General features: G+C 36.4%; 1 protein-coding gene across 1 annotated transcript; it reads right to left on the bottom strand.

The window, feature by feature from the left end:
• On the bottom strand, nucleotides 1–15,684 carry LOC115209384 (T-complex protein 1 subunit epsilon). The gene is made up of 10 exons (XM_029777769.2): nucleotides 15,548–15,684; nucleotides 11,413–11,638; nucleotides 10,732–10,930; nucleotides 9,048–9,240; nucleotides 8,533–8,682; nucleotides 5,708–5,827; nucleotides 4,943–5,128; nucleotides 3,078–3,215; nucleotides 2,533–2,713; nucleotides 1–245 (listed from the first exon to the last, which is right to left on the bottom strand). The coding sequence occupies exons 1-10, from the start codon at nucleotides 15,650–15,652 to the stop codon at nucleotides 121–123; spliced, it is 1,623 nt and encodes a 540-aa protein (XP_029633629.1). The 5' UTR covers nucleotides 15,653–15,684; the 3' UTR covers nucleotides 1–120.
• Between the last annotated feature and the right edge of the window lie 867 nt (nucleotides 15,685–16,551).

The raw sequence follows: 16,551 nt of genomic DNA, 5'->3' as shown, positions 1-16,551 counted from the left end.
TTTTGTATACAAATTTTATGCAAAATATGACTGCAAAGAATATAGCATGAGATGGTAGAAGAAAACCTTTAAATAACTTGTGACTCGGCCAGCAATGAAATAAAAGCTATATGCATTTGTTTAATACATTTCACCAGGAGCTCTAATATCATCAATCTTCAAGATCATACGAACTAACTGCGTAGCCAACATTATCTGCTGTTTCTTGGCAGTAAGTGTTTCCAACACATGTTGCTCTTTCATATCTGCATTTGGAAACAAAAAGAAATATTCACATGAGATAAAATTACATATAATTCATGAAATTACTGTTTCATTACATTACCATAAACTGTTATTTTATAAGTGGGGAGTTGAAATAGAAAAACTACAAAGTCTGTTTGAAGTACATTCTTCAGTCCTATGCTGAAAGTGCAACTGTAACCAGGTTCAAAACTCTAATACATATAATACTGCTGTTTGGGGTTGAAAATTGGAACAAAGCACTCTTCTGTGTGAGTTTAACCCTTTCGTTACTGGATATATTTTGAGATGCTCTGTGTTTCTTTCAATTAATTTTAAATATAACAAAGAATTTAGTAGTGTTAGGAACATAAATTGTGACTAAGATTTGGTGTAAGATTTTAATTCAAAACTTATGAAAACAAGACATTTGTACTCAGAGCCAGAGCCGGTTTGGTAACAAAAGGGTTAACCGTATTTTAGGAAGAACCCCCTGACGAAAGACCTCTTGCTTGTTTATTTTTTGTTTTTATCAAACGAATTCCTCAGAATTTTTCCTTTTCCTATTTCTGAGCATAATGGTACTTAATACCTCATGCAGTGAGTTAAAATTTGGAGATATTTTAAAAGTGGGGCCTCTCAGCATATTGGTAAGTATAATTATAGTAATAAAAGTAAATAGGACTAATTTGTTGGGCTTTAGAAAACCTCTGAATGGAGGAGATGAAGGCATATACTTGAATGCTTTTTCGAATGGAAGTTGTGCAGCTTCCAAATTACAGAAACGAACTGGAGCACCAAGTCGGATCTGAGACAAGAAATCAATGCTCAAGAACAGATGTCTTCATCATCATCATCATCATTTAGCGTCCGTTTTCCATGCTAGCATGGGTTGGACGGTTCTACTGGGGTCTGTGAAGCCAGAAGGCTTCATCAGGCCCAGTCAAATCTGGCAGTGTTTCTACGGCTGGATGCCCTTCCTAACGCCAACCACTCCGTGAGTGTAGTGGGTGCTTTTTACGTGCCACCTGTGTAAATATATATATATATATATGTAATCAACTTTCAACCTATTTGGGCAGGTGAAAGTGAAAAAATAACAGGTAAAAACTATTTTCACAACATATACCAATGATCATTATATTATTCTTTTATTTGTTTCAGTCATTTGACTGCAGCCATGCTGGAGCACTGCAGATCGACCCCAGGACGTATTCCTTGTAAGCCAAGTACTTATTCGGTATCTTTTGCCGAACTGCTAAGTTACAGGGACATAAACACACCAACATTGATTGTCAAACAATGGCCCGGTGGGGAGGGGGAGGCAAACACAGACATGCAAACATATTCAACAGGCTTCTTTCAGTTTCTGTTTACCAAATCCATTCACAAGGCTTTGGTCAGCCCAAGGCTATAGTAGAAGACACTTGCCCAAGTTGCCATGCAGTGGGACTGAACCCGGAACTATGTGGCTGGAAAGCAAGCTTCTTACCACACACCCACGCCTGCACCTATTATGTTGATTTTTAAACTGGACAGCGTGTTAAGACTGGTACCCCCCTGGTGATGAGGATTGACCAGCAAAAGTCCTGCGCCTGTGCTATAAAAGCAAACACTGCAAAGTGGTTGGTGTTAGGAAGGGCATCCATGTAATAAGGTGTTGTTATGAGGGGGCATTTGGCTGGAAAATACTGCCTAAAAAGTCTAATTGAAACTTTGCCAGCAAGGAAAAGCAGGCACAAAAAAAAAAAAAAAAAAGATAGGCGCAGGAGTGGCTGTGTGGTAAGTAGCTTACTAACCAACCACATGGTTCCGGGTTCAGTCCCACTGCGTGGCATCTTGGGCAAGTGTCTTCTACTATAGCCCCGGGCCGACCAATGCCTTGTGAGTGGATTTGGTAGACGGAAACTGAAAGAAGCCTGTTGTATATATATATATATAAGTGTGTGCCTGTGTTTGTCCCCCTAGCATTGCTTGACAACCGATGCTGGTGTGTTTACGTCCCCGCCACTTAGTGGTTCGGCAAAAGAGACCGATAGAACAAGTACTGGGCTTACAAAGAATAAGTCCCGGGGTCGATTTGCTCGACTAAAGGTGGTGCTCCAGCATGGCCGCAGTCAAATGACTGAAACAAGTAAAAGAGGGAGATGCCAAAACGTTACTGTTTTGTCCTCAATATGTATGAGAGAGAACTCCTCTTAGTTTTTTTTAAAATTAACTTATTAAATTGAGAGGATTAAAATATTTGTCAACCAAAACTATTACAATGAATTTAAATGACAAACATTTGGAACAGTTAATGTGTCTTACCTGAAGTTCCTTTATTTAAGCAATCAATTCCTAGTCTGCAATTTTTCTCATTTAATTGTCTTGATTTGACTGCTGATAATGTTTGAATGGATGCCAGTCCACTATTTTCGGCCAAAGCTAATGGAATTGATTCTAATGCTTCAGAAAAAGCTCTCATAGCATATTGTTCAATAGTTGAAATCTGAAAGGGCAATTTTTACTATCAATATCATAACAAATTCAAGTGCCATAAGAATCTAATATAGAAACAGTTAAAAAAATAGAAAAAGTTTGATAAAGACAAATTTATTATATAAAAACAAATTAAGGTAAATGAAAAATAATGCTGAATTAACATTTTCTGAGAAAATTTAAAACACATTACAAAACATTAATTCTAAGAATACATAATTAGCATTGCTTGAGCATGAATATAAGTAACAAATATTTGTTTATCAACTTATGATATTGCTTGGTACTATAGTTTTACAAAAACAGGAACCATTTAGCTGTTCTATAACACTGTAAGTTATTTTTAATAAACAATAAACAGAAAAATAAATTACTTTGTCAGTCATCTGCTCCACTGCCAATGAACAAGAAATTTCAGCTGCTCCACCACCATAAACAATGCGGTTATCTTTCAAAATATTGCGAATGACACACAAGGCATCATGAAGACTCCTCTTGGCTTCTTCAATGATCTTAAGTTAAAAAATAAATTAAATTACAATTTATTTTATAAATATTCATCAAAGTCAGTCCATCATCAATTATTACAATGTTAATGATATTTTGTTTTTGTAAATCATCTTTAACTATAAAGCTATAAATAATAGCATAGATGGAAACAAAGTTGAAGGATGTTGGTAGGACATGAACCTACATCATCCATAAATATGATTGATGAGCTAATCACTACACAAAGCAATACTTTAAAATTGATATCCTAAAACCACCTTGGTAATGCTTACCTCCACCTATCTACTCTGTCAACCTCACTCCCCACAACATTTCATCACCTGACACCCATCTCTTCCTATATCACTTGAGAGCAGATTAGGCATTATATACATCTGGCTTTCTCAGCTACATCTCTTCTCCCACCTACTCTCTCCGCCAATCACCTCCATTCTTCACCCTCCCTCCCTGTGCTGCTCTCCATCATTTGCAACAATCACCTCATCCAAACAAAGCCTCTATATCACCACACCTATTCTCACCATCCCCAATGTCTCTCAAGGACATGTCTCAACATCTTCACCTTCATCTCTCTATCTTACTAAGTCACTCACCTTTGTGCTCCAACTGGGGTATCCATGTATCTAAACTACAACAAGACACCTTATCTGTCCCTTCTATACCTTAAATCTCTAAACTAACATAAAGCCACACCCACTTAATACCACACTCCCCTCCCAAGTGAGAGGATTTTGTCTAGTAAGGTGCTTCATGACCCTGTCAGTGCTTGTGCCACAGAAAAAGCACCCAGTTCCTGTCAATCCATCCAACCTATGCCAATGGAAAATGGACATTAGATGATGATGATGATTACACAAGAAATTAGAATCTTTGAGAGATATGAAGTAAATTTTTAATAGTGGAACTTGAAGTAGATTATGCTATAAATAATAAAGAATGTACAATGCTTGGTTAAAAAAGATTCATGGATGGGAAAAAGTCAAAGGCTACCTGTGGGTTCGAATCCCACAATCAACCTCCAACTTTTTCCATCAAAGAGATCTTTTAACCCAATATTCTACATGCTATTATCTATAACTGTATCTACTTCAAGTTCCATTATTAAAAATAATTGACTTTATATTTCTTGATGTTTTTAAATTCTTACAGTTCATTTTTGTACTAGGTTGGCAAGATTTTTGATGTCTAATCGTATGTCGAAACTGATTTTGCCCTCTCAAGATACAACATAATAATGCTATATCTTGAGAGGGCCAAATATTCTCAATTATTTTTCATCGCACTTATCTGTGATGTCAAAGTGGTTTTAAATTCTGACAAAAAGTGTGAGGGTGGAGGAGGAATCTGAAAACTGCAACGAACTACAGCTGGTGAATGTGTTGTACATATTAGCCAAAACCCCCACCCTCATGTACCTACAAAACAGCTATTTCAATTTTCCCAGTAGTTCAGGAGGAAAAAAAAAAATACTGCAAAACCCCAACCCATCAACTGCACCCATTTTAAAATTTGCTTTTGTATGCAAACAAATATATGCTTAAAAGTGATACTGGATCAAATGCCTCCAGGTACAAAAAGTAAGTATGAATAAAAACGCATTGATGTATATCAAGTCGAAGAATACATTACTCGAAGATAAAAAAAGTTTACAAATTACTGTTATATTTGAGAGAAGTTTAGATACTATTTATTATGGCCAAATAATATAGAAAACTCCCAGAAAACTTACCATCTTATTTCCACCTCTTATAAAAATAGTGACAGCTTTGGAATTGTGGCAGTCTTCAATAACCAACATGCGATCTTTAGTAGTTCCAAATGTTAGTTCACGGACAATTCCAGCCTTCCCAAGTTTATCAGTTGTTAACTCAGAAAAGCGGGGTACAATACGACCTCCAGTGGCAATAGCAATGAGCTGGAAAGAAATTACAATTAATTTATTATTTATATTTTTTTTTTTTTTAAGTATAGAAAGCTGCTGTCATAAATACCAAAACCATTTTGATATTTTCATGACTAGAAATGGTAAGTTATTTTTTATTGAATTTAAAAACTATTGGAGTGAAAATTTATAAAGTTTCAGGCAAAGGTAGTGAAGTTACATAATGGCCAGTGAAAATGAAAAAGTCATGAAAAGGTTAAAAGATACAGACAAGACAGTAAATGAGAGTGAGGTATTGTGAGAAAGACAATATGAAGGAAGAGTTATTTAAAGAGCGAGAAAGTGAGAGAAGTGGTTGGTGTGATAGTAGAGGAAGGAATGGAAGAAAGACAGCAATGTGAGCTAACCAATTGTTCCCATGTTTGGGAACAATTACACTTAGTTTTATTATAAATATGTTAAAATTTGTTTCAAGTATAATATCAAGCTTAAGTGCTGTAAGTAAAAATAAATCATAAAATGTTATTCAATGGAGACAATAACTGACTTCTTGATGTCTTGATTGTTTAGGTATATATATAGAAAAAGGGTTAAAAAATGTCAACCACTCACTTCAATTTCTGGTCCTCCAACCCAGCGGACAGCAGGCAGTTCTTTTTGAAGCAACAGGTGGTTAGCTTCATCGTCAAATCCCCACTGGCAGATTACCAAGTTACAACCAGTACATTTTACCTAAAACAGAAAAAAAGTTATGTATTAAGTAATAGTAGTCTGATTAAATAAAGTGAAGCTACAACACTTCACAAACTCCATATCATGTCCACAGGTAAAACACCACACATACCTGTAGATTAGTTTTAAATAAGACATCCAACTAAAATGATACAAAGATAAAACTTGATTTATGTTAGCACACTAAACATTCAAATAGTTGAATACTATAAGAATTATACTTCTAAATGGTTTAAAGAATGACCATGACATTGGTCAAAAACGCAATGTCAATCTTAAACTAATAAAAACTACTAACCAATGTCAGAAATTGGCATAAAAATGGATTACTAATCATTTCAACAAAATAGGTATGACTGGTGTGTGTCGTACACAAGACATGATATATACTGAGAAGCAGAATCAATTTTAATGAAAACATTTTGGAATATTTACACATGCATTCACTCATTTAAATAGATAAAATGCAAATTATTGATCTACAACCTCACTCTAAGATTGCATACACATAATACTCCTATCAAACATGAACACATAGAGCCTCTATGTGCATACATGACCCCACTTTCTACTACTTCATTGAAGCTTAACTACAATTTGTCGAGTAATGGAAGAAACAGCAAATCATTTAGTGGAAAACATCTCAATGTACGAGAAGCATGCGCACAAAACTTTCTTCTCAAACACAGCAGATACAAATTTACCCACTTGCCATTTAATGCCTAGCATAACAGTATCATTGTAAATTGCTAGAAGGGCAAAGATGCCCTAGAAAGAGGAATCTATAGAGGTAACAAACTGCTGAACCAGCTTATGAAAGTTTCAGAGAGTTATTGCAAAAGCAATCAGGAACAGGAAGTAGCTTGTTTTGTGCCAGAAAACTAGAAAAGAAGCTGAGAGTAAACCTCTACATCTAGCATTCATCAACCTAGAAGTTTTTGATAGGGTCCCATGTTCTGTGATCTGATGGTAGCGAGAGGACCATACAAGCCATATACAGGTGCAGTCAGCATGTACATTGGGGTCCATCAGGATCCAGCTTTCAGCTACCTCCTGCTTATTGTCTTAAAACCATAACAGAAAAATTTAAGGCTGGCTGTCTGAGGGAACTCCTGTTCACTAACAACTTTGTCTTAGAGCAGAATGTGTAGAAAAAATCCAAACACGGGAATAAAGCCTTACAGTAAACAGAGTACAGGCTAATGAAATGAATCCAGGTGTCATGCATAAGACAGAGTAAAAAAGGTGAAGACAGTCTGGAAAGATGAGGAAAAAGTGGGGCAGCAAAGAACGATATTAAGTAGCCAGAAGAGAAGCTAGACAACAAATTTACATAGTAGAAGTGTGAGGGTGTCCTGGAAAATATCTCGAGGAGTAGGACTCAAGTTTGTCACACACAAAGTCAACCAGTTAGTACAGAGGGGTGTCAAATACAATAACTGGCAGAGCAGTACCATCATTGAGTGCTAAAAAGGCAAATGACAAAGAAGCAATTACAAAAGCATAAGAGTGATGGATCAAGTTATGAAAGTAATTGAAATGATTAGAAAGAAAACCAATTTAGATTTGTTTCAAGTTGGGGTACTACAATGCTTTCTGCCAAAGGTAACAATTATGAGAAGTTTTTAGCAGAGTCTGCCATGATACCTCGTATTCATGGATGTGCAGAAGGCCTCTGAAAAGGTACTGTTATCTAATGGTCTCAAAGAAAACTAGGTATAAATGAATGTCTTGTGAGAGTGATGCAGGCCATATATAGAGATGCTGTTAGAAAGTGAAAGTGACAATTCAGTATGGAATTTAGTGTGCAAGTATGTGTACATCTAATCTTGGTTCTCAGCCTATTCCTGTTTATTATGTTCCTTTAAGTTATAACACAGATCTTAAGACCAGTTGCTTAGTCCTGCAAACAAAACCTAGAATGAAGTGACCTCAGAAAATACTTAGCAAAGACTAAAGTTTTAGTAAGTAGGAAAGAAGATAGGACTGCTGTCATCTGGGAAATGGATGTGTCATATAGAAAAGGAGCAAGAATTTCATATAATGTATCAAATGTAAACTGTGGGTGCACAAGAAGTATAGTGGAATTACAAGTAGGCTAGCAAAGAAAAAAGACCTTGCATACAGCAGATGGGCAAAAGTTGTTAGCAATCAGCACACAGGTAAAATAAATTCTTTCCAATATTCAGAATAGTTGATAGCTTCAATTAAGTGATCTAATCAGCAGTGGAGGAGAGTACTCTAAAAGTACAAAGGAGGTGGCAAAAGAATCCCAGAAGTAGCGAGACACTGTATTGGAAAACACCTGTATAACCTATGCAAGTGAATATAAAAATTATTAACCAACAACAACAAAAAAATTTAAGCTGAATACCAACAACACTGATCACATCTGTCTGGAAGTATCTAATATATAAATTGTAGAAAAATATCAAAGCACCAACATCACATCACATCAGTCCAGGAATGCCTTGTATATGTTTAGAAAAAGAAAACGGATTTCTAATTTCTGAATATACAGATAACAAAAAAAAAAAAAAGTGTTGATAATTATTGTCTAACTGTAATATTATAATAAAAATATATATGTAAATGTAATTAAAATGTACATTACACAAAAATTGAAGTGAAGATAAAAATGTTATTTACCTGTTAACATTTATACAAGCTAAAATTTGAGAACAGCTTATATAAATTATAATTACCTGGTCAACCATTTCATTAAACTTATCAGTTTCATAGTCTCTTAATTTTTTGTAATCTTCAACAGATGAGACATCCAACTTATGCTTAGTTTTTGGTTTTGGTGGTTCAAATGGGCAGGTAAGTATGGCAATTTTTGCATCTTTCACTTGCTGTAATAAAAAATTATAGACTCATAAAATTGAAATTTGGTGTAATCTCAACAAAATACATCTAAGTTATTGTATTTGAAAAATTTTTTTTACAATTTTCTATGTTGTACAAAGTTGTTGATTTAATACATAAATGTATAGATATGTGTATAAATACACATCCACTTCAGTTTACAGATGAAAAGAATTTTAATCATTATTTCATATGTTTGTTCTAAAATAGCTTGGATGTTTGGTCAGTTTGGTTAATCAGCTATTAATCTTGCGAGCTGTTTCACTTTCTAAGGTAGTTTACTTGTTTTAGAAAACAGACTGCATAAAAATTGGAATTACTAACAAACTTGTTAAAAGATCAACAGGCTTACTTTGGGCATTTGCGGATGACTCATATCCTTATCCACAACAACTCCTTTAACTAAAACAGTGTCTTCAAGCTTTCCACCAACTTTACCATCAACTTTTATCAATTCAAAGTTAATATCTTTTCTTTCCAAGTCAGCAACTGCCAGAACAGCATCTACAGCAATTGAAGCCATTTGGCGGTGACATTTGTTAATACTGGAAGAAAGAAAATATTGTTCTTATCAATCATATCTACAAAAACTGAAATTCATAACAGTATAAACTTATATTATGAATTCATTAGAGAGAACTGATAAAACTAGGAATATTGTTATATAATTATGGCTGCTGACAAGGATTTGTCACTCACTATCTACACTTCTTTTCAATGCTCCAAACTGAAAAAATAGGTAATTCTCTTACCTATTTTTAAAATCTGTGAATCCCTATTCAATTACATTTTACCACACTTTCTATTCCTCTTAGACACAAATCTCACAACCCCTATTTATAGTCCTTCTCTGCTGTCCTGGCTACACTCTTTCAAAAGTCTCTGCACATATGTTGATTCTACTCTCTTAGGTGATCACTAACAAAGACTGCCAGGTAATCTGGCTCAATATAATATCCCTTCCTAGCGTTTCCAAATACACATTTTCTTCAATAAAAAACAATTCCGGACAACTATTTCATGTCACTTCCCTCTTAAGTCAAACTTCTTACGGATTTCAACAATCATTCTATATTGCTGCCACTGGTACACAGTCCTTAACTTTCTATCTGTTTTATTCCTGACACATAGACACTGCAAACATCCTTACCTATTTTCTCACCTCCAAATCCAACCTCTACCAAGCCATCAATGTCACTACATCTATTGGCTTGTCATCTACTGCATCATTATGATGACCAACCATACATCACTCTTGGATCCAAGATAGTTTAAGTCAGCTGACTCGTTGAAATTCCACCAAATCTATGCTATCTCTGGCAGCACACATGCTTCATCCATAAGCCATCAGAAATGGCTAAGGCAAGTGACTGAAACTATCATCTGAGGTGTATTCTTCCACACCCAACACCCATCCAAATCTCATACCCTCAAGTGGTTTACTCATAGCTATGCTGCAACACTTTAAACAAAAACTGCCATCTACTCTTCCTCCAAACTGGATGGCTCTTACCTAGCGTTGCATCTCTTGCAAGAACATCATCCAAATTGCAAAGAATGCCTTTGTGCATTATACAGCCTACAAAATCCTCTCAACCCCAACAACCACTCTCTACAAAGTTAGATGAGCTCCACATCTGGGACAATGCTGCTGATACACAAACAAATATCTTAAGTGCATCCAAAAAAAGGCTACCTGATTAATAAGTATAAAGTTGCCCACCAGCACACCTCAATGCACAAATGATCCAATTGCCTCTCCTCGCTCATATTGTCCCCATAACCCATAGTAACCACCAAGTCCAGCCCTTTTGCTCTAGAATATCAACAGCAAAGATTCTGTAGTTTGCACGTTCTTTGTGTCCTGCAGCTACTGATTTGCAACTACTCAAAAGCTATGTTGATGACATTAACATCACTGGCCTTGAAGGCTGTGATCGCTTCTCCTCCAGGACACTAACTGCATATTAGAAAAGGCTAAGGTTCTTTCAATAGAGTTAAGTAATCTTTAATATTCAAATTTTCATAAAACTTACATTTTAGAACCTAAAGTAGTCATTGCCAGTTGAATTAAAGGTTCTTTGTTGTTAGGTCCAGTTTCAAAAACTTCACTTATCTCATGAAGATGATCAACAGCGATTTTAGCAGCCATTTCAAAACCATCAGCAATACGGATAGGATGAATTCCTTTGTCTAGCAATTTCTCAGCTTGTTCCAACAAAGCACCAGCCAATACTATATAAAAAAAGAACAAAAAAAATTAAGAAAAGGTGGAAGAGATATATGGAGAGATTGAATGGCACTGCAGAGATAAATGTGAAAGAAGTTGAGAAAGCAACACGAGTAATAAAGTGTGGAAAAACAAGAGGCTCAACAGGAGTTGAAGGAGAGATAAAAAAACAGCAAGAAGTCAGGGTGTTAAGAATATGATGGATATGTCAGTAGTGGTGAAAGACTGTATTCAAGTAGACTGGGAGTTTCCTATGTTCAAGGAAAAACACAGTTCCCTGGGCTGTGGTTAGAAGAGTACAATTAAGTTATTGGAACAGAGTAGGAGAGTCTTGGAAAGATAAAGAAAATGAAATTTGGTGAAATAAAATCTGGATTTATGATAAGAGGAACAAATGCAAATAGTTTATTTTAAGTACAGGGACATGAGCACTGAAAGAGAAACAAAACATTGGTTTAATTAGAGTACTGATGACATATATTCTTACCAACAACACCAGTGGTTCCATCACCAATCTCGTCATCCTGGGATTTGGAGAGTTGTACAAGTAATTTTGCAATCTGATGTTTTACATCCATCATGGTGAGGATAGTCGCACCATCATTAGTTAAAGTTACATCACCATCTGAACTGACCAACATTTTGTCTAGTCCCTTAGGGCCCAGGGATGTTCTCAATATGTCAGCAACATTTTTCGCAGCCAAAATATGCGACTGAAAAAAAAAATAATAAAAATCATTACTAATACTTGTGCACTTAAACTTTTAATTCACTAGACACACACATTCAAATCTGAAATGATTAATTTGTAAGGTCAAAATGTTTTACACATAACTAATCACGATATTTAGTTTGGAGTTGAAACCTCCCTCACCGGAGTCAACTTTACCTTATTCTTCAGTTCCTAAAATGTGCACTTGCAACATAACTCTACACTCCTCTACATTAAAAATTGGTTTGGTAGATCATCTCACTAATTCAAACTTTCAAGTAATGACATATTGGAAAAACCAGCAATAAAATTGTATCATTTGTACAGTGTAATATGTAATCTGATCAATAGAGGAATTGAAGAAATAAGCTAAATTATAATGAAGCTTAACCCTTTTGATTTATAGTTGTCGAAATACAATAAATTTGTTCCAAGTAATTTCAAAAATACTGATGGTTTGAACTTAGATAATTTTAGAACAGGAGGTTTGTATCATAGAACCAGGGACAGTCTCGGGTGCAAGATGTAGCGAATATTGCCTTAATTTCAAACCTTCCAAATCTAAGACATCATCATCGTTAAACATCCACTTTCCATCCATGCTGGCATGGGTTGGATGGTGTGACTGAAGACTGGCGAGCCAGATGACTGCACCAGGCTCCAATCTGATCTGGCAGAGTTTCTACAGCTGGATGCCCTTCCTAATGCCAACCACTCCAAGAGTGTAGTGGATGCTTTTATGTGCCAGTCAGGCGGTACTGGTGACGGCCACGCTCAAATGGTGTTTTTTATGTGCCACCTGCACAGGAGCCAGTCCAGTGGCACTGGCAACAACCTCGCTTGAATGCTGTTTTTCACATACGACCGGCACAAGTGCCAGTAAGGCGATGCTGGTAACTATCACGCTCTAACAGTGCATTTTATGTGCCACCAGCCCTGGCAACAACCATACCCGGATGATGCTTTTAACATTTCACTGGCATGGGTGTCAGTCAGGCAGTGCTGTCATTGGCTACAGCAGCGAATTTGATTTTGATTTCGCTTGCCTCAACAGGTTTTCGCAAGCAATGCATAAGTAGGCTGGTTACACCGCTGGCATAGGCCACAAATTATGGTTTCGCTTGGCTTGCCGGGTCTTCTCAAGCACAGCGTATTTCCAAAGGTCTCGGTCACTAGTCATTGCCTCGGTGAGGCCCAATGTACGAAGGTTGTGCTTTACAACCTCATCCCAGGTCTTCCTGTGCCTACCTCTTCCACAGATTCCCTCAACTGCTAGGGTGTGACACCTTTTTCACAGCTGTCCTCATCCATCCGCACCATATATCCATACCAGCGCAGTCATCTCTCTTGCACACGACATCTGATGCTTCTTAGGTTCAACTTTTCTCTGATGGCGCTTACACTCTGTTATGTATATACACTGACATTACACATCCAGCAGAGCATACTGGTTTCATTCCTTGCAAGTTTACAGATGACCTCAGCAAAAGATAAAAGCAACACTCTTCAAATCAAACACTACCACTGTTTTCTTCTACATTGTGATGGGTTGGACAGGTGCATTAACCAAAAAGCCCAGATGCAGCTGTGTCATAAAAAGATTCAAAGTCTACAGCTTTTACTTTCATTATTGCCTTTCTTAGTTTCTCAGTATCATGGCTACATTTCACCAACTTATGGACACTTTTACCTTGCATATGCTTAGTTATTTTCTATCACCTTAGTTACAAGCCATCTATCAAGTCAAATTTCTTGACTGGCACCCGGCAGATGCCAGGACCCCTGGACTGGTGGTACGTAAAAAGCACTATCCGAATCGTGGCCGATGCCAGCGCCGCCTCGACTGGCTTCCGTGCCGGTGGCACGTAAAAAGCACCATCCAAATCGTGGCCGATGCCAGTGCCACCTCGACTTCCGTGCCGGTGGCACGTAAAATGCACCAATCCGACCGTGGCCGTTGCCAGCCTCGCCTGGCACCTGTGCAGGTGGCATGTAAAAAGCACCCACTACACTCACGGAGTGGTTGGCGTTAGGAAGGGCATCCAGCTGTAGAAACACTGCCAGATAAGACTGGAGCCTGGTGCAGCCTTCTGGCTTCCCAGATCCCCGGTCGAACCGTCCAACCCATGCTAGCATGGAGAACGGACGTTAAACGATGATGATGATTTGCAAGGTTTTAGTGGACATTCATTTCAAATTTGTCTTATGTAATCAACAAGTTCCAAATTACAGAAGATAAAAAATTCAAAATGAACATCCTTACAGTTTTCAAGCAGAGCTTCCTAGCTTGGAATTTCTCTCAGCAATTTATTGATCTTATCTGCTTTATTCACACCCAACTTCTCGCAACAGGCCTCAAAAATGGCAACGCTTTCACAAGTTTTCTCTATGCATTTTAACAGAACCGTATAAGGTGCCGTAGAATAACGTTTTTTGCTGTCCTCAAAGTTCTTCGCAATACTGCTCTAGTAGCAGGATTTTCTTCTCTTGGTTTTAAAAAAAGAGTACCATAGTGCTATGAATAGTCAGTCTGTCGATATGAAGAGGCATTCTTTCGATAAATAATTTGATTTTAAATTTAATTTGTGTCAAAATATTTTCGTCGCTTTTAAACCGCGCCCTTTTCCCTGACAAGACTTCGTGATGCTGATTTAAGAATTTTATTCAATTTAACAAATAAATCGATCAGAGCGTAGAAGAACTTCGACCAAATCAAATCAAACTGTGCAGCAAAGCTATCTTGTCACAGGATGGAAAGTAGCAGTTAAATAATTATTCCAGATAACATCTATAAATTTTAAAAAAAGGGTCGCGTTATAAAAAAAAAAAATTGAAAAATCCCAGTCAAAAGGGAGAAAATCAAACTTATGTGAGCGATCTATCCCAGACCTCCGCCCTAAAAGAAAATATGGTATGGTCATGGTTGGAACGTCTGCTCGACCGAAATTTATCTAGAGCTAAACAATATAGCTTGTAATGAAGAGTCTTGGACAGAAATTTAACTGCTTCAACAATTCTATAGCAGACGAGCTGGTAATTTATGTAATTACATCTAGCCCTGAGGTACATACAAGTACCTAGCCCTGATTTAGCATCTTTTTATCAGTGAATAGCTTGATCGAATATTTTCAGAAAAGACAGCATCTAATGCCATTCGCGATGAGTCAGGCGGGTCAATACATAATGAAAATATCTATATACAGAGAAACTAGATAAAGAATACATATATATATATTTGCAAAAAATTAATTAGTGTCAAAATATAACAAAATTTTCATATAAAATACTTCCTTAGATGATGTTTGATTTTTTTTTTAATGCCCAAATTATTAATTGTCAGTTAATTAAAACAAAACATTTAAGTAATTTCAACCAACTAATTTATTATTTTAGGTGGGGGATGAAATGAAATAAAGAATTTAAAAGGGTAACAATAAAATGTCTAAGCCAATTATAAATGGTTTGTTGAGATGCTCTGTGTTTCTTTCAATTAATTTTAATTATAACAAAGAATTTAGTAAAATAACTTAGCTGTCAGTAAGCTAGAGTTAGGAACATAAATTGTGACTAAGGTTTGGTGGAAGATTTTAATTAAGAACCTATGAAAACAAGACATTTGTACTCATAGCCAGAGCCAGTTTCAGTTGGGTTGAGGATGAAAAGGTTTTAAGTGAAAGAGACTTCTAGAACATCGAATGAAAAGACAATTAATTCACTAAATTACAAGACAATTCCCAACAAATATTTCTTTTAATTGGTATTTTATGCAAGTGTAACAGATTAATAGTTTTGTTTGTATAAATTATTATAAAACAAAAATCAGCAAGTCTGTAATAAATGAAAGAAAGAAAAAAGCAGCATGCTGTCATCGTCGCATCATGCGACATATGACTTGTAAGAAAGAATTTACCTTGTGAGCATCGATGCCGGTAAGTCGGCTCTTGGTGTCTTGATCCTTAATGATAATAAACGGTCTCCCGTACTCATCAAAGGCTAATGATCCCATTGCAGACATTTCGAGGAAGATAAAGCCGGAGATGCAATAGGATTACAGTCGATGGATAAATATAATAGATAACAATGGAGGAAGATGAAGATCGGTGCAGAGTAATGACTAAGCAACGGGAATCTCGTTAGCAACGAGAATCTCGCTAGATTCGTCTCCTGTAAACAACGTCTTGGCAACGTAATAAAAATAATATTAGAATGAACAAAATGTATTCGTCTTCTAATCTAGAACACCACGATTCATTTAACGAGTTGAAAAGACTTAAAATAAAACATGTGAGAAATGTTAAAGGTTGGTCGAAAACGCAATATATATATTTCTCTTAAAATAATCATTTTATTCCTAAATCTCTTCTTTTTTCGTTTTGTTATTAGCTCAGATAAAGTATATCTACGAGGACATTATAGCCATGACCATCCCTTCCTATTTTCATTTAATCTTTCTCAGATATCTAGTATAGCCTTATTCAATCTGTCCTTTCTTTGTTTTAGAAAAAAAGGGCGTTGGAACGCCTTTTTTTTTCTAAGATAGTGGGTGCAAATCGAAGGAAGTTTAATTATTACAAATAGGTCGAGCGAATTACATGGAAGCTACTCATTGCCTGTTGGACGCAGCACTAAATTAACCATTAAGCCAAATTAGGGTACTATCTAAGAAGAGTGGTCCCGGTGCGCGCATTCGCGTACTCGTGCATCCGCGCTAGCTAGTCGTGACAAGTCGATCCTTTGTGTTTTGTGTTTTATTTACTTTGTTTAAAAAATTACTTACTTACTCTTTACTCTTTTACTTGTTTCAGTCATTTGCATGTGGCCATGCTGGAGCACCGCCTTTAATCGAGCACATCGACCCCAGGACTTATTCTTTGTAAGCCCAGTACTTATTCTATCGGTCTTTTTTGCCGAACC

Source organism: Octopus sinensis, linkage group LG3, assembly GCF_006345805.1.
Source record: "Octopus sinensis linkage group LG3, ASM634580v1, whole genome shotgun sequence".
NCBI classification, from domain to species: domain Eukaryota; kingdom Metazoa; phylum Mollusca; class Cephalopoda; order Octopoda; family Octopodidae; genus Octopus; species Octopus sinensis.
Note: the sequence above shows the minus strand (reverse complement) of the source record. Positions and strands in the feature narration are given on the sequence as shown.